General features: G+C 38.7%; 1 protein-coding gene across 1 annotated transcript in view; it reads right to left on the bottom strand.

Annotated features, from left to right (window-relative positions):
- LOC113228654 overlaps positions 1-9,663 on the bottom strand; it is a 52,249-nt gene extending 42,586 nt beyond the window's left edge. The window contains exons 1-12 of the mRNA XM_026462010.1: positions 9,607-9,663; positions 7,544-7,673; positions 5,016-5,277; positions 4,805-4,917; positions 4,297-4,472; positions 4,128-4,197; positions 3,763-3,894; positions 2,855-3,065; positions 1,052-1,230; positions 900-977; positions 679-786; positions 109-250 (exon numbers count right to left, since the gene is read on the bottom strand). Of these exons, the coding sequence (XP_026317795.1) occupies positions 109-250; positions 679-786; positions 900-977; positions 1,052-1,230; positions 2,855-3,065; positions 3,763-3,894; positions 4,128-4,197; positions 4,297-4,472; positions 4,805-4,917; positions 5,016-5,277; positions 7,544-7,673; positions 9,607-9,656 (1,651 nt within the window). The 5' untranslated portion in view covers positions 9,657-9,663. The remainder of the gene's footprint in view (positions 1-108; positions 251-678; positions 787-899; positions 978-1,051; positions 1,231-2,854; positions 3,066-3,762; positions 3,895-4,127; positions 4,198-4,296; positions 4,473-4,804; positions 4,918-5,015; positions 5,278-7,543; positions 7,674-9,606) is intronic.
- Between the last annotated feature and the right edge of the window lie 13,122 nt (positions 9,664-22,785).

Genomic DNA, 22,785 nt, shown 5'->3' on the forward strand with positions numbered 1-22,785 from the left:
CATCTAACAGTGCTTAAAACTTAGAATTAATAAATATATAAATTGGTAAGTAACATATATATTATATGTGTATAATTCATGTTTCAATACAATTCTATTTGTTGTTACCTCTGTAATACAAGTGTGAGTCATCAACAAATGTGGGATCCTCATCTTTCACGCCAGCCAAGTGGTCCTGGAACACTTTCATGGGACGATATCGAGTTCGAATCAATCTAGAATCATTACTGTCGTATTCTGAAATCCTTTCCTGAAAAATTACATTACAGATTAGATAACTGTCATCATTAGTGGTTGTATGTTATTTACTATTTCTACCGGGTATCATTGATTAAAGGCAATACAGAACTGAAGGGGAAATATGTTTGGCCGTCTGATACGTCAAGACAGATTTCCTGGAAGGGAAGATTCTATGATGCTTCTAAGAAATCGAAGGAAAGAGAGGCAAAGGAAGACCAAGAGTAAGCTATTTAAATTGGATAAGGGATACAGTTAACGTCACGTTGTATCCAGAAAATATAGTTAGGGCAATGAACAGTGTTAGAGCGCTATTAAATAAGAAGAAAGACGACTGTCGATTACCAAAGCAATTATGTTATGTTTTCGACACTCAAAATTTAGATATTATGTTATTCTCTATATCTAAATGTTTCGAATTTAAATAAACTCGAGGAGTACCTGTCTTGCACGTGAGTTTTTAACCCTTTTTTCTATTTTGTTGCGAACGTCGTGCAGAACCAAGGGATTTTCTAATACCACTCTCATGAAATCTGTTCTACGTAACACCTGAAATAATTAAGGTAATTGGTGAATAAGGTTCATCAAGCAGAAAGCATTAAAAATTTGTTTTAAGACGTTAATACTTGGTAACATTCTATTGATTGTTAAAGTTCACTAACCTGCACTTCTACGTAAGTGGCTGCTCGCACGCTAACTTTTGCTGGTATCGAGTGGAATAAACTTAACTCTCCCAATACCTATGCAAATATAAATAGAGAATAAGTACATACGGACTCTTCAATCAAACTCGTTAAAGAATAACGGTACCAACTGTTCCTTCCTTAAATGCGATTATAGGACTCTCATCGTCCTCATCCGAGAGCAACTCAACGACGCCTTGCTTGATTACGATGAGGCCGCTCTTAACCACGCCCTGATTCCATATCTGCTGCCCAGCCAAGTACAATTCATGGCGCATCACTAGCGCTAATTGACGCATGAACGGTTCTCCTAGCAAAATTCAGAAAAGTAGTCATAGGTTTAAGGTAATTTGAACGAACTAAAGTGTATGATTGATATTTCGTCTTAAGAAAAACTTATATGTGGAACGTATTTACCGTATCTACATCAATTGTACTTTTTAGGCTATTACAAATATAAAATAAATTTAGGAAATGTAACTATTTTTTTTCTTGACTTTTGGCGTTTACCAACACGCCATTGATAACATGGACGAAGTCAGCATTGTGCAGATCTGCAAATCGAACTTTGACGAGGATGAGATTTGCAGTGTCAAGATGCTGCGGTTCCAGAGCCTCGGCAAAGCTGAGAAGATGCCATCTCGCCGGAAGGATGGAGGCGTGAAGAGTCTCCAGGATATTATCACACTCCTGAAGGAAACTGACCCGGACGATATGCCTACATTCGTAGCAAAGGAGCTGCACAAACTGCCTCCAGTCACGTTTGATCACGTCGATGTCACCAGGCTGCTGAAGGATATTCCTTCCCTGATATTACTTCCATGGCCGAGTTGCAGTTTAAATTGGAGGCTTCAGATAACACCATAAATGAGATGCGTGCCCAAGTTGCGTTATTAAGCAACGCTGCTACGGTAAGTAGGTCACCAGAAGCCTCTAATATAAACACGCGACATGGGGCGCAAAATGTATCCATCAGCAGTGTCGAGTCGGCACAAATGGTTGCGTCACCGATTGCTGCTGATTGCCGCCGCACCCTGCTGCCCGCACCTCTATCATGGCGGAAACGTCACGCGTGTGCATGACAGCCAGTGCACGTGCATACGCCACTGTAGCCGCGTGTGTCAGTCGACCCGCCACATCGAAACTCGAGCGGCGGCAATCGGCTAAGAGCAAAAACAACCACAGAGGCAGGTCGGACCGGTGTGTTGAGGACGGCTTCACAAAGGTGGTGAAGAGGAGAAGGCAGCCACCAGCCGTAACCAGTGTAGCACAGCACCGACAGGACCGAACTTCCTGCTGCGTCCGACCATACCGACGACGCTGCTATACCTGTCACGACTGCATTACTCCACGAAGTCTACGGAGATAGTGGAGTACATCAGACATAAAGCCAAATACACCCTGAGGGTCGAGCGGTTGGAGTCCCGCCACAACGTAAATTTAAATTCGTTTGTGGTAAGAGTGCCGACCGAATATCTATCGACCTTCATGAAGGAAGAGTTTTGGCCGAAGGGTGTCATATATCGGCGATTCCGCGGCCGGTTACCTGACATCAGATCGCGCCCCACGTCGCCGACAAGTGCAATTTGTGTAGATTAGTTAGAAATAGTGTTTTATTATATTGTATGTGTGTTATTTTTTAAGGTATATATTATATGAGTATTTTATTGTATTATTACGTATGTTAGTCTATAAGGTTTGTATTTATGTGTCTTTGTAAACTGAACACAAATAAATAAATTTAAAAAAATTGACTATCGTGACCATGGGACCAGGGCCCGAAACGTTAGTTTGTTTGAAAAAACAAATATGCGCGATTTAAATCCGGAAAAATAGTTTCATTTCCCATGTGTAACAATCGCGAAAACCTAAGAACTCGATATAACATAAGTTTCTAACATTATCTTAATAGACTAATTATTTGATATTCATACCCGTGTCTCCCAAAAGTATGGATCGGTGGAAATGACCAACGTTTATATCAAATATCAACTCCATCTGCAATGGATGTGGTAGTTGCTGAAGGTGATCCGATGTCAACACTCCCTTCTTCATTTGCCAAAGCTGTAATTTGTAATTCTTCGCTTGTTCTATGAGACACGGTGGCGCACCGCACGACTTCAAATATTTTGTCATGTGATGATACTGTGTTAATAACAAGCAAGGATTTAAGAATGAATATATTACATACATGCAATCTGTTCAGGGGTGTAGAATAATACAATTTTAAGGGCGTTTAATTATGGTAATTTTTTCTGCAAAAAATATGAGGATCGGTTCCTCAACCCGTTCCCCAAAATAAAGCTATTTTTTTTCTTAAACATCAACAAGAAGAGTTCACGTCCGTGAATCTTTCTGATGATGTGAGAACATAGGGTACTTTTTAAGTGAAATGAAAGGGAAGAAAATACACTACCTAAAATAACATACATTTTGAGCAAATGAGAAACAAGTAAATAAAAAAAAATGTATTTTTTAATTTTACAGGTTTCCAAAAACACCAGAGATGTTTTTGGCAATATAATTGATAATAGCAGATGCCCTTAAAATTTTATTACTACACCCCCGGACAGATTGTATATTGAAGGCGATCATAAAATTGTAAATACAACATTAAATACATAAATTAAAAGAAGAGCACCAGTTAAACTCGGTAAGCAGTATAAAGCAGCCACTTGTATCACTATCCAAGAGAAGCAGTAACATGAGCTGAAAAGTAAGATAATGCGGCGGTACTAATAATTCTAGAAAGCGTAATGAAGATAAATACGGGGTCTACACTCATGAGTGCTTTAATTAAAGATGGCAATAATGTTGTGATAATGCAAATCATATTATTCACCCGATCAACAAATTGCGACCAGCGAGTGAGATGGACAATCATATCCCAGGCAATCATGCCCACAAACTGATACCGCATTAGTACAAATCCAAACAACATCAGAAAGGATGTTAACCATTTCTCTAATGAATTCTGAAAGTAAAATTTTTTACATTTAATGAATTTTTATTTTTTGGTGATTATGGACGAACGTAAGACAGTTTTAAATCAGAGCAAACGAAAAACCTTTTTAAGCGAAGTAAACATGTACAATAGAGAATTGTGCAAAATTCAGAAAATTAAAAATATTTCAACAATACAAATTAGGCCTCACAATCTAACGCTCTTCAGACCAATGATAATAACGATGTCAATAAGATACTTACACAAGGAAAGGAATCGCCAAAGATGACATTAAAAAACCGTCCGGCGGAGTAATACCAACATTCCAAATAACTGAAAAAATATTCATTTCAAATTTTATCAAATAGTGGGTTACATATTGGGTTACAAACAATTTTTGACAATATTTTATAATAAAGAAAATGTTCTTACTTTTGAAATGTAAGTCTTGCTCTACGTACGCGGGTGGGGAATCCGAGATTATACCAGGGCTTTGCAGGGCTTTCGGGTTGGTTCAATGCGTTCCACAGACACGTTGAAGCATGTAACACTAGTATCACCAATAAGGTGTGCTCCAGTAAAAATAATAGCCTTCGAGACTTTTGCATCTATAATATTACCAATTAATATACCTATCGTACACAGAAAGGTCTTTCTTTGCCTACTTTTAAAGTAAAATACAATGTATTGAAATTACGGAAACAAAAGTAACTACTACTAACAATAAGGAACTAGAACTGTAGAGCAAGTACGACACACTGCGACTTGCGCGAGAGCGACATAAAACGCGAGATACTGCTGTTCTCGCATAGAGATCTCGCGCTTTATGTCGCTCTCGTGCAAGTCGCATGCTAGCCCTACTTATAGACTACTTTATAAAGAACGTAATGATGAGAATAGTGAAGTAGCATCCGTAGTCTTTTCTTATATTGACTTTTACCTCTCCATTTAGGTCTCTGAAATACATAATGACTCTGTAAATACGACCGACTACTAAACATCTCCCAATTAAGGTTAACATTTGGCACGTTATTCCAGTATAATAGAATTTACCTGAAAAAATAGATTTTAACTGATATATACCGGTCTCTTCAAATATATGTATATCAAAACAGGGCCACAAATCATGGAATAAAAATGTTTATACTCACTGATAAACTGACATGCTAGAATGATTGGAAGCAGACTTATTATATCATACAGAAGTGTATATAAACTTCTTCTAAAGATGCGGATGTGCAAACGCACTATGGACCAATAGTTGTGTAATATGTGTATGACTACATCGATAAAATAGATGGCTTCACAAAATATTTGGCATGGGTATATGATTTGCTTATATGAGAAGGGCATTCTGAAGATTCCGAGAAAATTAAGGACATACTTGAATATAATAGTTGCGAGCACCAATATCTGATAAATAAAAAATTTAATTAATATCGATTAAAATTGTAATGTAGAAATGAATTTAACACTAGTGAACTTCTGTCAATGCATGGAAGCAACTGATTTCGTTAGGGACTCACCACATTTATTCACACGGAATTTCTTTGAGTTGGTCAGGAAAACATTTAAGTCCATGCAATAAGAACGAAAAAGACGTTGCGTGTTTCGTTTCCGCTTGGATCGCCGACGGGAAACGCATAACGTCATTTTCGGTCTTGTTAAGTAATAATTAAGAAAAATGTTTATATCTCAGTGTGCGTCCACAGTGAATGCGCGGTAACCAGGGCCTGTGGCGGGCGTGACGGTGGGTGGCCGCAGTAACGAGCGAGCTGTTGTAGCGCTACTAAGACGTATGTTACCAATCATGGACGAGGATTTGGTATTTTTACTAGATAGTCCGATCCTGAGATGGGAGGTGTTGAAGGCAAGAGATGGTGTGCACGAAACAAATAAAAACAGAGAAATGAATGGTTAATTTTAAAATTTGTATGAAGGATTCAAATTGTAACCTACAAAATTCTTTGAGTATACTCGAATGCCCGTGTCAACATTTGACTACATCTTGAATAAAATATCACCAGACAAGATACAAACTTTCGGAACTTTGCGCTATGCGAGTGACAAAACGAAACTGGTTTGATAACCCCGCTAACCTCGCATTAGATCGCTTTCTGACTAGGCTCGTAGTACGGCCATAACGCGGAGGAACATTTGAAAAATACGCGCGCTATCTCGCTCGGGCCCGCCTTAGTCACTACACTATGGACGTAAATGGCGGTTTCATATGTTTGATACTTCGCGCCCATCGTCGCATCCGCACTAGGCTGGCAATGTGGGCGCGCACTAAGTGATATAAAGATTTTTCTGACCGGCTTAATGCGATTCCGTGTCGATAAGTGTGGTGACTCCTTAACTTTATGGTAAGCCGTGGAATAAGCTTATGCCTAGCAGTGGAATTCAATGGGCTCACGATGATAATGATTATCACTAGCTACGTGTTTCTTGCGGGATATGACTTCTTATTATTTTATTTTTATTTTATTTGTTTATTTTCATTATTTTTGGAAAACTTACAGCAGCTAGGTAACTAGAATAGAATAATCACTATACCTAATACACGCCTGACAGGCCAGTGCATGTATGCTGAGGACTAATTAAAAGTTTCCACAGATCCTTATTTGCAGTGGTAGAAACAAACTATAAAGTTACCGACTAAAAAAAAACAAACATAATAAATATAAATAACGAAATTGAATACGTTAAACAGTTATAGTAGCTACGTATAAGAGAAAAACATATCACTGAGTAAACGTTTTAGTTTACTTGTACTGGTGTTGAACAAGTCTCCCTCTCCATATTTTTTAACTAAGGAGTTAAATGAACGAGACGCTATTTAAAAATGCATTTTGCCTATAATTTGTCCTAACTCTAGGAACGTAAAGGGTGATAGGATTTCTCACTACAACCTTGCTTGTTAGTTATAACGATATATAGGAACAGTTACACGTCCTATAGTCATAGGCTGACTGGACGAAGGCTGATGTCAGTTTTGGGTCTTTTGCTTTCGACAACTATTCTCATCTCGACTTCTTGTTACCAATGTAGTCTCTTTTTTCGACAAACCTCACAGGTAGATGTCGAAACGCTGTCATCTACCACTGGCCAGTCAACCCTATACGAAATATCGGGTAAATAATAAAAAGTCTTGTTGGGGTTTTCAAACCCGTAATTAGTAATAATCATTTAGTGAATATCCAGGAAATCATGAAAATTAACTATTAAAGATCTTTGTAGGGCTTTAACAAGATAATTCTATAAGATTTCTATCTTATGTACGAGGATATCTGAGACGGGTTCGTGTTTCCAGGTTGACTGATTTTTGAGCTTTGAAGTAAAACTAAAAGTGATTTTTTATATTTAACATTTGAGGTGTGACCTTACCTATTTCTGCCGCTAAGCAGTAATGTCAGCATTACTGTGTTCCGGTTTTGAAGGGTAAGGATGCTGGTGAAATTACAGGCAGATGGAACTTGTCAACTTATGTCTCAGGGTGAACGGGCGCAGTGGTAGTGCCCCTCAGATCTTTGCAATTTAAAGCTCTGAGTGACACTGTAACCGTTATGGACAGGCGTGTAGCTTACCATCAGGCGCACTATTTGTTCATCCCTTCACTTGATGTAATAAAAAAAAAGACAATTAAATACAAAATTTAGCCTTCTGAGACTTGACTTACATTCCACCAATTTTTCCAAACTAACATTAACAGACATTCCGTGATTTTGCGCACACGTCCCTCCCATAAGTTACTGCCGCGTTGCAATGCCCTAGTCATTGCTGTTATGTGACTTCCTTGGCTCGTGTTCCTAAAATATACCAATTTTGATTAATCTTGTTGCTATGAAAATATAGTTTAATTTTATGGATATTTGAGTAATTTTTCTTATATAGAGTTATATCCTAATTATAGGATAGAAATGATAGAAAGATAGGTAGATAGGTAAAATGTTTATTGTCTGGCATTATACATGCAACAATATAATACAGTATTTTAGTAAAGTAAAGTAATGGATTAAAGGAGAAGTGCATAGAAATCAAAATTAAATATATAAAATAAAAACAATGAACATGAAATTAAACTAAAAAAACATAAAAAGAAAATACTAACCTAATGATTAATTGTGTATGTTGCAAGCCAAATAGGTCGTGCCTCAGTGAGAAATTTGCCCAAAAGCATGATTTTCGGTTATATACCACCTTCGAGAGTAGCGCGTTGCGGTGCATCAAAATAAGAAACGAGAAGTTAATGTAATATGCATATTATGTGTTAGTATCGACGTAAATGTTATGTACATTACAAAAAATGTTTAACTTATTGCTTTCAATAATTTCATCGTGCGAGTAATTTCTTACTGCCACTGCAAGATTCCACAATACAGTTAAGAGTCACGATAATGAAATATTACAAAACAACATTAATAATTTTCCACGGTTTCTGCCAAAATTTTTAAAACACTGCCCTAGCAGTGACAGGGTTTATCCCGGTGCTTAATACAGGTTAAAACCCATTAATGCCACAAATCGAGGTCAAAAACTGTTTACAACTAAATATTTATTATAAATCTAGACGATTCGATTTCTCTTTCTATTGAATGGATTCCCTTAAAACTCGCATTGAAATAAATCGATACAAAAAATCGTTAGATCGTATGCACTAGAATTGATCTTCATAAAAATGTCATTATAAAGTGCATGCTTAGTAGGTAATGTGCATTCTTAATAGGACTCCACAAGATTGCAAATTGGGCAGTGTGGAGTTGCCTTATTTAATAATAATAATAATAAGCATTTATTTCGGACACGAATCCAAACATAATTAGTAACAGACTTATAAACTATGTTAGTAATTTACATTGTTTACTTTATTACATGACATTTACTTATGTACATATTTACGAGTACTTTTATTTTACAGCCCGCTACATGCAACAAGTTGAGACGTTCATTGAAAGGACTATCAACTCTATTTGCTACTGTAGTAAGAAGGCTGTTGGTGCTGGCGCGCACCCGCTGCATTAGGGAGGCTTGTCGCTTTCTTAAAATGGATTGGAAGCTATACGTAGAGGCTTCTGCGAACATTGCTGACGCGCTGCAGTAGCGCGGCAGTCCCAACAGCATCCTGAATGCATTATTATATTGGACACGTAGGGCGCTGTATGCCTTTTGAGTAAATGCCGTCCACAGATTGCAGGCATAAAATGATTGGCAGTAGGTTTTAAATAAGGTGACTTTCACTTCTACTGTACATCTTGCAAATCTACGGATCAACATATTACTTCTAACAACCAGCGCCCTACGTTCCCTCTCTAAGTCCATATCACCTTTAAGCGACTCGGTGACCCAGTGCCCCAAGTATTTAAATTCCGACACTGTTTCAAGTGTAGTGCCCCCGAGAGTGACTGGCGGCACAGAACGATAGCGTTTAGCACCTGCCTTGAACACTAGCATTACACTTTTGTTTGCGTTATACTTGAGGCCATGAGTCTCCGCATATCTCTCACACATTTTTAACAATTTTCTAAGGGCACTAATCGAGGGGCTCAGCAGCACCATGTCATCGGCATAACTAATGTTGTTGACATATTTACCGTCAATTGAACACCCCACCATGGCACTACTAAGCTCCTCGATCGATTATTTACGTCAAAAAATTTTTTACATTGTAATTTGTAATTAGTATGGAATTATACCAACCGCGCCACAAATCAAAATCGTCAAAATTATTTCAATGTAACTTACTTTTTGCCAGTACTTGCCCCAAGAGAGGGCTCGCTGTGTACGCCCTGCATATCTGCGAGGAACATATTTGCAAGAAAATTAATCCCTGCTATAGCGCCAGTTTTTTGCCATTGTTATGTCATTTACATCACAAATGCGTGTATGTGTCTAAAAGCGTAGCCAACAAGACAGGCCACGTGATTTATTTTGAGAACATACGAACGTTTTGGCGCATCCACACATGCCCGGCGGCATGGCCGGCGGCCGTGCCGCCGGCATTTGCCGCATCTCAGCCGCGACACGCGCGGCTTTTGGTTGCCGGCGGCAGTTTGCTTGCGGCTTCGATACCCTTTAGGGTAATATTGTTCTGTGTTCGATACGGAGTGGTAGTGTAGTCGTATTCATATATAACATAATTTAACAACACTACTGCGAAAATTGCAACCGCATCTGCAGGCCGCCGGTAAAGCCGGCGGCCTGCTTTCAGCGGCAAGGCGGTCTGAAACCCGGCGGCATGTGTGGATGCGCCATTTGACACTTTAAATGTTATTAAATTTTTATTTAATGCCAAAAATGTTTCTCCACCGTGATGTTCAATTATTTTTTTTGTGAAATTACTCCTCTAGTTTGTTATAATTAATACTTCCATAGACTTCTCATAGACGAAAAAGTGTAAAAAGAGCTAAAAAGTCGTTGAAAACCAAATACAAAGATCCGACAACAAGCATATAGAAAAATTCGTAAGGTCGGCTGGTTCGTTCCGTAGCTTAGTTGGCATAGCGTCTGGCTCGATTTGCTAGGAGACGTCAGTTCGAATCCGGCCGGATCGAAAGATTTTTTACTAAGTGTTCGATCTTTCTATTAATAATTATAACTTTAAATGTTTTTACTTTGCAAAATAATTAGAAATAAGTCCATTCCATTTAAGAGACCATTTCTGTAAGGAACTGAAATGAAATGTCATATTTTGGCGGATATTGAAATTTTACTGCCCGTTACTCCGCGAGACGCAAGGATCGTAATACATAGCTGAGGCGAGAGCGGGGGCAGCGGCGCCGGCAGGGTGCGATAAACTCGAAATGAGGTGGAGCAACTTTTTGGCTATGGGCTTCCATAACGGCACGCATACTTGACTCCCACTGGAAAAAAACAAACAAATGCTTGTACTCTTCAGGCAATTTACCTATTTCTGCCGCCAAGCAATAATGTGAGCAAGGGTAAGGGTGCTGGTCAAATCACAGGCACATGGGACTTATAAACCTATGTCTCAAGGTAATAGGCGCAGTGGCAGTGCCCCTCAGATATTTGCGATTTATACTCTGTGTGGCACAGCAACTGTTATAGACAGGCGTGTAGCTTACCATCAGGCGCACGAGTTGTTCGTCCCTTTACTTTATATGAAAATAAAACATAAATTGGAACGGAACACGAAAAGGGAATAAAATGAGCTGCCGAAATATTGCGTTACAAAAAATTCTATAACCTGATGAAAAGTAGGTAATAGGTAGTCATATAAAATGAAAATAAGCGTTCAAGCTGAAACAACGACAGAATAATTCATATGTAGGGGGTGGCAGGGTGGCCATTCAGTGTCCATGGTTGTTTTGGTTAAATTCCCGCGTATCCAGCTCCAACGTAATTAAGAGATTAAAACATCACGAGCGCTGAGCGAACCCCACATTTTTTGGCAAAACATTATTTGTTGTGGAAAGAGATAAGGGATTGAGGAACAAAAGAGTTTGAATATTTTCCTTGTGTTAGAATGTTTTTCAAAGATTAATATTATACAGCTAACGATAATAATAACAATACTACATTATGACAAATCAAACCCTCGGTCAAATTCTGGTAAGCAGATGAAGCTAATAACAACAAGAAACACATTTTAACCTTACCTTTCAGTTAAGGCGAATCTTAAAATAAGTCGGTCTAACTACAGTGCCAGTACATCCACTTAAAAGTGGATACACTGGCACTGTAATGTCCCTGAAGCATTATTTAAGTTATGCAATACTGCTTCAGGGACATAATCATTAAAATGGTGCAGTAAATACGCCCATTATGGCGGTTTTTTTAGAGATTAACAAAATATGAGTTACAGTACGAACAAATTGTGCTCCTGATGGTAAGCGACACGTCTGTCCATAGCAGTTACAGTAATAATAATAATAAATCTCTTTATTTATCTCCATAATACAAATACAAAGGATCATTACAGTAGAGATACATATTATTACATATGCTTAATGTATTGTTGGAGAGTGGAGCCCAAACTAAGCAGAGTTTGTGATATGGGTCTCCCAGCACCCAACCCCTAGCATAGACAAGTAAGAGTAAGCGCACGTTCCCATTATGTCGTGATGACAGATAGTCGTGCAGTTTAAAGTGTTGTGACTTGTATTTTAAATGAAGTTGTTCACATATAGTACAACAAAATTAATTGTCGTTCACGACTTTTTTGTCGTTACGACGACAAACTGTCGTGACAATGGAAAAGCTAGGACGACAGTCGTCCTTCGATATATAAAACGTTACGACGATAAAAATTTGACGACAGATAATCATACATTCAAACGATTCTGTCGTGCAAGCGCCAAGACGACTGCCGTGAACTTGAAATAAATTGTCATCACGATCTAGTGGGAACAGCTAGACACGACAATGGCTCAACGATAAAATAAACGTCCACGACACAGTCACGATATACATATAGTCGTGATATGGGAACAGGCTAGACGTGACAATCGTCCAACGATAAATAAAACCTTACGACATAATGGAAACGCGCCCTTACTGACGGTGATAGTATTGATGTACTATCACCGTCATTGATATAGATATATGTATATTGATATACTACAATTAGAAGTGTAACTCGGAGCTTTAAATTGCAAAGATCTTTTTAAAGAAAATGGGCTTGCTTTTGACCACTACCTACCTAGTCCTAGGGCAAAGATAGGATCTACAATGGAACGAGTTCGCTCAGAAGGTTTAGTCGCACCTTAAAGATACTTAAGTTGTAAGTGCTCGGAAACACAGTTTCAATCAGAGCATCCATTGGCTGCTGGGCTGTGCGCGTAATAAAGGAAGACAAAAAGCGTTTAGTACGCTTGAAGGGAATATCGATCGAGTAAACATGATATCCCGCCGTACTTTTGGATGTCCGATGGTAAAAAGGGGCGGGCGGGATAAGTTAATGGAGCTCATGGGCACTGTCACTGAAATGTATTCTGAACAAAATCCATAGAATCTGAGTGGCAATGCCACTGCGTCCTTTACCTTGAGACATAAGTTAACAAGTCCCATTATCACCATCATCATTCAGTCATACGACGTCCACTGCTGGGCATAGGCCTCCCCCAACGATCTCCACGACGATCGGTCCTGCGCTGCTCGCATCCATCGGTTTCCCACGACCTTTACCAGATCGTCAGTCCACCTAGTGGGGGGCCTACCCACTGAGCGTCGTCCGGTGCGCGGTCGCCATTGAAGAACCTTTCCGCCCCAACTATATGCTCCGTCCATTGCCACTTCAGCTGAGCAATTCTTCGAGCTGTGTCGGTTACCTTAGTTCTCCTACGGATTTCCTCATTTCTGATTCTATCACGTAGGGAAATACCGAGCACCGCTCTCTCCATTGCTCGCTGAGTGACTTTGAGCCTTCTTATGAGGTCCATAGTGAGGGACTACGTTTCTGATCCATATGTGATCACTGGCAACACACATTGATCAAAGATTTTCGTCTTGAGACATTGAGGTAATTTGGACGCGAAGATTTTTTGTAGTTTCCCGAACGCTACCCATCCGAGCTGGATTCGACGAGAGATCTCTTTCTCAAAGTTCGACTTACTTAACTGAACTGTCTGTCCCAGGTATACGTAATGGTCAACAACTTCGAGTGTAGAGCTCCAAATTTTAAATGAAGCGTGAACAACATGGGCATTCGACATGATCTTCGTCTTGTCCATGTTCATCTTAAAACCCACTCTTTGGGAAACACTACTGGGATCTTCGAGCATTGTGTTCAGGTCTCCCAAGGTCTCGGCCATAAGAATTATATCATCGGCAAATCGAAGGTGTGTTAGATACTCGCCGTTGATGTTGTTGCCAAGTCCTTTTCAGTCCAGAAGCTTGAAAATATCCTCCAACGCAGCAATGAACAATTTTAGAGATATCACATCTGCCTGTCTCACGCCTCGTTGCAGTTGGATAGGATTAGAGCTCTGATCCTGTAATCGGATGACATAGTGGCGTTTTTGTATAAGTACCTTAACACTTCGATTTACCTATAGTCTATTCGGCACCTTTCGACAGACTGCAGCATCGCCCAGGTCTCGATCGAATCAAAGGCCTTCTCATAGTCCACAAACGCTAAGCAAAGTGGCCGTTATACCCCTCGGTCTCTGTATAAACTGCCGCAGCGTATAGATGTGGTCTATGGTACTAAAACCCTTTCGGAAACCGGCTTGTTCGGGAGGTTGGAAGTCGTCAAATCTGCGAGTGAGATGATTCGTGATAACTCCCGAAAACCACTTATAGATATTGCTCGGAAGCGAAATTGGCCGATAGGTCTTCAAGAGTGCTTTATCACCCTTTTTGAAGAACAGGACGACCTCGCTTCTGCCCATGCCTTCGGAGCTTGCCCTTCGTCGATGACAGAATTGAAAAGCTTCTGGAGGACTTTAAGTATCGGCTTGCCGCTCGCTCTCAGAAGTTCTGTAGTGATTCCATCATCGCGCGCCGCTTTGTTGTTCTTGAGTTGTTTGAGAGCCACACTAATCTCATACAGGGATACGTCCGGGATATCTTCGGTATAATGTTGGGTAAGCTTAGCTCTGGGGTCTTCAGTCTCGCTTTCAACAGGTGCTCGTGGAGTATAGCTGTCGATAGAAACTCTCTATCTCCCTCAGGATTTCAGGCTTAGATGAAATGATGCTACCGTCATCAATTTTCAGCTTCGTCAGTTGGCTTTGCCCAATAGACAGACTTCTCGCAAACACCTTGGAGCCTTTGTTCCGCTCAATGGCCTCTTAATACGCTCTGTATTAAATTGGCGTATGTCGCTTGTCAAAGACTTCGATATCTGCCTGTTTAGCCGCCTATAGTGACTTGCATCCTCTGTACTCTGTAGCCTCATTTCACGTCTCTATTCCATGAGTTGGAGTGTTTTGTCGGAGAGTTTCTTCATTCTGGTACGGTGGGTTTTAAAATACTTGGACCCAACCATACGGACAGTATCCACCACCATGTTGCTCAGATCGTCCACATCTATGCTGCTTTCAAGGGATTCGAAGCGGTTTTGAAGTTCGAGTTGAAAGCTCTATGGGGTTTCGGAGTTGTGCAGGTATTGGTCGGAGCGTAGACTTTATCAGTCGAGATCTTTACCGATCTTTACCAACCGGTGATCACTTCCTGTTTTAGCGGTGTTGATCACAGAGACATCATTGAATATATGCTTTTTCATCGACATGATAAATTTTTTACTTTACCGTCCGGACTCATCTAGGTCCATTTTCAAGTTGCAGATTTCGTGAAAAAGGTATTCATTATATAAAGGTTTTCCTTTTCCATGAAATCGACCAACACCCGGCCTCTGGCGTTCCGTTGCCCAACTCCAAATTGCCCCACTCTCAGCTCATCACCGCAACGGTTTCCCAACTCTGCATTGAAGTTCCATCACAACCGTGTAGTGGGTTTTGTAGCTATGCATGGCTTTTGAGATCTCCTCATACATAGCCTCCGCTTCGTCATCTGGGTGTGTTGAGGTCGGAGCATAAAGCTGAACGACATTCAACAAATATCGTTTTGATATTCTGAGTATCAGGTATGCCACCCTGGTCGACACACTTCCGATGGAAATCACGTTGTTAACAAGGGACTTGTGGACGATAAACCCGACACCGCCGAGGAACTGTTGGTCGCCCTCCCGGTAGTACAATAAGTTGCCGGAGTTAAGGATTATCGAGTCCTCCCCCTCTATTCGGACTTCAGATAGCCCAATGATATCCCAATGTAGCTTACTAACGTTGCGTCGGTCCTCAATGTGCGCGTGTCCCATTGTCGCCATAATCGCCACGCTTAGCAGGCGGGTTAGCGATCGCAGTTCTGGCCAAGATGGGTAAAAGACGCTGCTGCCCGTCTTCTTCTGACAATTTTCCTTTAGTCGCCTTTTACGACGCCCACAGGATGAGAGGGGGGGGGGGGTGCTATTTTAGGCCGGCACCAGACAGTGAACAAGTCCCATGTGACTGTAATTTCATCAGCACCTTTACTCTTCAAAACTAGAACGCAATAATGCTCACATCACTGCTTGGCGGTAGAAATAGGTAACACGGGCAGTACTTCCCAGGACGAAACTCTTTCACAAGGAGTTTCTAAATCTGTGGGTGAGTTTGCTAAAAAGACAAATCGAGAATAAAAATAAATAATTAGCTTCCATCTTTGTTGGGACGTCAACGTCATTCCAACGTATATTAGACAAAGACGGTCTATTACAATGTACCCGCTTAATTCCGAAGTGCTTCAGAGGGCATAATCATGAAAGTAGTGTCTTAACTACGCTATCCTGGAGGTTGAGCAATGGGCAATAAACGAACTTTAGCAATGTTTTAATGACTACAAGCCCAATCGTAACATCCCATTTTGCTGTAGTGTAAACTTCTAATGTTTGGCTTCAGCCGCTACGACTTCAAAGTTGTGAAAATATACAGTCAAACGGTACCTAAACAGCAGTAATAGATATTAATATGAATAATAAATGTGCTTAATCTCACCTATTATAGTAATGTTGTAACACCACAACCCAACAATAATACTTTTAGTTACATCGCGTTGTTACTAGATGGCATTGAGATCGAAATAATTCCAAATATTAATATTGAACATAGCATTTTGCACAGTAAACTTACGGTTTAGAGACTTCAAGCTCACGCTTTCATCCGGTGGCGTAGTCAAGGCCATCAGCGGCAAAAATAAGTAGATTTTTCTGGAGCCTCAGTTGCATTGATATCTTGCTTGCTTGCTTCCGGGTGAACTTCCATTTGTGGGATTCTCCTGGGCCTTGCATAGCTAGTTTGCTAAACTATCTTTAGGGTTCCTACGTTTCTGTTTCCATTTGTGGGACAGTTTCGTAGCTCACTTGTGGCACAGTTCTCGTTGCTCTCTTCGTAGCTGTATTGCCGTAGAGTATATTTTATAACGCTGTCATAACGCTGTACGTGTTCTAACAATTAACCGCATACTCCATACCTGGCAATACCTGACTTGTGTTGTTGCTTGCGCCTACCTCGCCCCGCTTTATAGCACTACAATGTAATAATAATGTCTCATTACCAGGTCGCACTTTTCCCTATAATATGAGTATCAAAGCAACGGAATTCCCACGAAGAACACCTAAACTAGGACCAATTTAGAAAAGGTAATTTTTCAAATTGATCCTACCTGGAATCGAACCCGGGACCTCTTCAACCAGCGCTCACAGAGCACACCGTTGGTCACGGTTACTCGATCTCAAAGCAGCGGGAGCACAAACCAGAGGCAAAATAAAGAAAAGGATGTGAGTCAGTGGAAGGTTGTGGTCTCTGTCTACGCCGATGGGAAAAAGGCGAAAGGGGGTAATTTTTAGGGGGTAAACTTTATACCATAGATGGCGCTACACAAAGATAAAATAATAAGCAGTCGTACGAAAACAACGAAATTCAGGAGAATTTGCCTCACGTATACTTAACGTAGCAATAGTGCTTAGTCCATATGAGACGATTTGATGTGATATAAAATAAAAATATAAACTTTTGTTTTTTGTAGATTCCAAAAAGGTAAATAATAATATTTTTCGTATTATATTTATATTTGTCATGTTATATGCTACACATATAATTCATATTGAGATAAACTTTCATTTTTTCTTTATTTAACTGTATTTTTATGCACAGCCCGTTAATTGTTCTGAACCCAGCTTTCCGGTTGACTGGTCTAATGGCATTAAGTCTGTCATTTGTACTGTTTTATGTGCAATAGAGTTTAAATAATGAAAATTAAAAAAATATATGTAACGACTTTCTACTTACTTACTAAATTATGATTACAATATACACTGAGTTTTTTAATTAATATTTTATTGACTGTTGGTGGCTGCCCAATTAATTTCAAAACAATACTGGGTAAAACAAATACAACAAATACTTAGTTAGATTAGTATAGGCTGCATAAAATGAAGTCATTGTCTGAAAACTTTAACAATTTGACTGTTAAAACGCAATCAAAACTAAGTAACGATCCACAGCTAAAACTTTAAACGTTCGCCTTATTTAATGAAGCTACCATTTATTGCAAGAGAATTAGAGGACTTAAAACAATTCAGACAGGATTTTTATTCAACGAATACTTGTCAAAATTACATAAGTAATATAAAATAAAAATGAAAAAAAGATTACGATAAAAATACGTTTAATATATAGTTCAAAACAACTCGCGTATGTTATGCATTATCGCCTCAGATTACGATTATTTTAAACTTTTTAATATACCTATCAGTACTTTACCGTATTTTATCGAAGGCATGGCGTGAATAATACTCAAAGTATTACTGCATTTCGGTTTAGACTGGTAAGGGTGCTGATGAAACTACAGGCATATGAGGCTTGTAAACTTTATTTTTATTCATTCATTCATTCATCCATTCATTCATGCATTCATTCATTCATTCTATTCTTTCTAATTTCCTATTTCAAAACACATTCTAAATATAAAACTATACTCACTCAGCCAGTAGTTTTACTCAAAGAGTAGAGCCTAGACTACATCGCTCTTCCTCTCAACTGAAGGGGTGAACATCCCTAGCTGGTGCCCTACCTATGATAGGCAACTTACATAAGTGATCAGCCTTTACTATAGGCTAGCCACACACTGCTCGGAAGCTACTACCTTACCAACAAGTAAACCACCGAGGAGGCTATGGCTTTAGTCTGCCAAAAACCTATCTAAAAGGACAGACCATGATCGCATCCTAATCAAACAATTCAAAATATAATTACTCGTTAGCTATCCTAGCTATTTAGATAACCTGACTAAACCCTAACTCTTTATTTCAGCTACCCTAGCTTGGCTGAATGTTCCTAACAAATTAAACATCACTATTAAAACTTCCTAAATGTATCACTAAACTATCTTCAACGTGCACGCTGCTACGACGACGACACAGGCTTGAGCATCCATCGGACGATCACTGGGTAACATCAATATTGATCTTCCAGCTGCCTTAGTCCTCATCCTGCAGCTATCCACGTTCCATCAGCTTTTCTCGCTTTCTTTAAACAAACCAGAACAAACACACAAATAACCCTAACAACGACATTTTCCTAACATACATATGATATGAGAGTATACCACATGAAGGATTCCTAATAATTAAATAAATATATTTTCCTTGAATGCAGACAGTTCTTGTACATCTGGGAGGGTGACCACGAACTATGCACACACACTGGACAATATATCCATGAAATAAAAAAAAAAGAAAAAGTAAGTTATGTGGATTGGATACAATCCAAATCGGTAGTCCATCTTTTCCTCTCGTCCTTCTAAGTCTGCATTTGCCGGAAAATAACAACTTCCCTCAAAACATTCATCACAACGTCATCGTGGTTCCATATGAAAAATAAATATAAAAGATTAATTAACCTAGTAGAAACTAAAAAACATTAAATTACCTCCTATAGGACCTTTTCATTCTATTCACATGGACTAGATTCAGCCCACCCGATCTATTCCTATTTACACCTACTTTTCTCACAATATAATTAACTCTACTCAATCGATCTACTACCCTATATTCCGCATATCATATCTCCTAGATATCAATGCAACTCTATCTTTTTTATCAAATTTTCGCTTCTCCTGCGATTGTATATTACTTATATATTCCTTATGCGGATCTACCAAGGCTGCTCGTTTTATAAACTTGCCTTGTAAATTCTCCACATTACTTACGCGAACAGGTTTAAAAATTATATTTAACTTCGGCAAAGCATATTTATAATTATTTTAATTTAAATTACACTCTTGACGCAATTGACACATCTTATCACTTACATCAACTTTATTAATTATTTCCGGCAAAACCGAAGAGTTTACATACTCCGATCTATTTAGCGAGAAGTTATCTAAACTTTTTGATACCGGTTTCAACGAAGACTTTTCTTTCTTTGACCCAATATCTGTCATGGACTTAGAAGAAATTTTGTTGTCAATTTCCAATTTTGACAACTTGAAATTATATTTCTTCAAAATATCCTGGCCCAAAATAAAATGTTCCTCAATATCCTCTACAACCAGCAACCTTGATGGACATTCCTTTTGTCTAATCACCTGTCTACACTAAAACTATCAATTGTAGACAAATTTTCTAAATGTTCAGCTGGGCTTTGCTGACATTCACGTTGCGGAGATCCCGACGAAGATCCATTACTATGTGCCCGTGAATACGCTTCACGTGGCGTATCCTGTTGCACGATTGGTGCTCGTGGCACTTGATACGACTGCTTAGACTCGGGTCTAACTATCGGTGTCGAGTCACCCTGTATTTGCCAACAGTGAGAGTGCTCCTTATGAAGATATACTGGCAATTCAATATTTTGTCGACTCACATCATAACCGTGATTAAATATATCTTCTACTTGTATAATTGTTTTCCTCAACTCCTCTTTCGACAAATACAAATTACTAGCCAGCATCCATTGAAAACTAGGTATCAAAGATTTCAAGAAATGTCTAATAAACTGAACATCTTGAATATTCGCTTTCGTCGCTAACTTATCTAAACTATAAAAATAACTTCAGCGATTCGTTAGGCGCCTGTCGCCTATAATAAAATTCTCGGGCGTAATCTATTTGTGAGGGAAATTCCTCTCTTAGCTCCTGTGCAATTACATCATACGTCATGTATGAAGAAAAATACGTTTTATACCATTGTAGAGCTGGCCCCTCCAAATACAATGCAAACACGTATCTCTTATGCACATCAGACCAATTATTTAATACGCTGATGGCCTCAAATTGATTCAAAAACTCGTCTACGTCGTTGGATCCATTAAATCTTTGTGCCGGTATACAATACATATTCTCTTCTTGCAGTTTTCACTGGTATCATCTATAAAACAATATTAAATATAAATTACGACCTTATGTACGCTTTCCTGATGGTTTTTCGTAAAAACATATAAACATTTTTCACGACGGAGTTTTCTTCATTGGAATTTTTCATCATTCGTAAGCTTGCGTCCACCATTTGTAGGCTTGAGTTATATTATATCTCTTCCATTGCCTCAGAGATTTTTCAAAAATAAAATATAAAAAATTTACACATCGGAATTCGTGCCTCAGCATTTGTAACCTTATGGACGCTTATGGCGCCTCCACCATTTGTAGACTTAGACGTAGCTTAGGATGCGTAGCGAGAGGTACTTTTATATATATAAACTGGGATAATCTTCAAAACTTGGTTTATTGTATTTTTTTACATATTTTCTTACTGAGGTTACATCTCGAACTTTCAAGACGTTCTATTCTTTCTAATTTCCTATTTCAAAACACATTCTAAATATAAAAATATATTCAATCAGCCAGTAGTTCTACTCATAGAGTAGAGCCTAGACTACAATACAATATTTATCAGTGCAGTTGCAGCGCCACTGTCTTGACACAGTGGCGCTGGAACTACACTTGTCATTTGTCACAATGACAGGCCTAAAAATACTTTCATTACAGAACTCATGCCCAACTGTGAGACGTTTATGAGTTGATGACGATGAACATGTCACTGTTATGGGGAGGCGAGTCGCTTACCATCAGGCGCACGACTTGTTCATGCCGTCATATGGTATCATAAAAAAACATAGATTTCATCTAAACTAGGATGCTATGCCTTTAATGTACAGAGTACTTTATTTACGAAATGTTGTTTTAAAGCTTTTTAATTTGATGTCATCCTACTACTTTTAATTATTAGACCGTAATTTTACGATAGACGCCATATTGGATTTTTTATAAAAAAAATTGTAATTTATGATACGTAGAGGAGACAAAATCCAACGATTCTTTTTACATTGAAGTTGTTTAATTAGTTTGGGCTCTATGTGACACATGTAGTACACGTAGATTGCCTTTAAATTGTGGGTAAAAAAATCACTATACTAAAATCATCAATCTACTACAATGTTAACACGTAAATAATTTACGAAATAAGAATTCAAAACAAAATGATTATGTGCCAAGAGTAGGTTACAAAAAAACGTGTAAAATATTCTATTTATATTTACTCAATTATACCTTTTGAGAAAATCGTAATTCGAAGCATCAGGTGAAAGAATGATCAAAAAGAAATGTTATTAACTGAAACATTGACTTATAAAGAAAAGACTGGATATTGGAAAAAACACACCGTGTGTTAACGTTGGGAATACATACACGCAGTCGTTAATTTCAATGAGCATTATATGAAAACTCATATATGTAATGATATATGAGGTTTATCTTCTAGTATATATGAGGTATAAGGGGTGCTCAAAAAGAGGCTTCTCGCACATTATACCATTCCTTCCTTTACCTCTGGTGTACCCTGGGCAACAATCGGCGAGTAACTTACGCCGATGGGTAAATCCTTTCACCACAAGAAATGAGGATGAGGTTTTGTATAATCACGATAATCACGTAATGTTAGCACATACAAAATGTATGAGTTGATAGGCGACCTTATTTTTAATACATGAACAATCTCATTAGAGACGTAATCTAGGTATTTGGTAAGAATATTTTTTATTACTTAATTCTAAAAGGAACTGAATTGGTTAAGTACTAATGAAAAAAAAACATAAATTACAAAATCAGACGCAGATAGAAAACTAAAGATGATCATTGTTACAAACAAACACTAAGAAAAATTACTTCGATTCAACTGGATTCAAACTAGTAGACTGTTGCCTCAACGTGGCTACCGCTCGGGATCTACTCCTGTTCTTCGTCCGGCATCCGTCCAAAACAATTACTGTTAAATAAGTAATACTCGACCCCTCTGAACCCTTTTTAACAATGTAAACTACACTGTAGATTTTTAGTTTGTTGACCAAACTTAGCGTCAGTAACATTCAACAACATGCAACGTAACACAAAAAAGCAACCGGCAGCGATTGCGTTTGGCTGTAAAAA

Source organism: Hyposmocoma kahamanoa, unplaced genomic scaffold, assembly GCF_003589595.1.
Source record: "Hyposmocoma kahamanoa isolate Upper Pololo Valley unplaced genomic scaffold, ASM358959v1 232, whole genome shotgun sequence".
Classification (NCBI taxonomy): Eukaryota; Metazoa; Arthropoda; class Insecta; order Lepidoptera; family Cosmopterigidae; genus Hyposmocoma; species Hyposmocoma kahamanoa.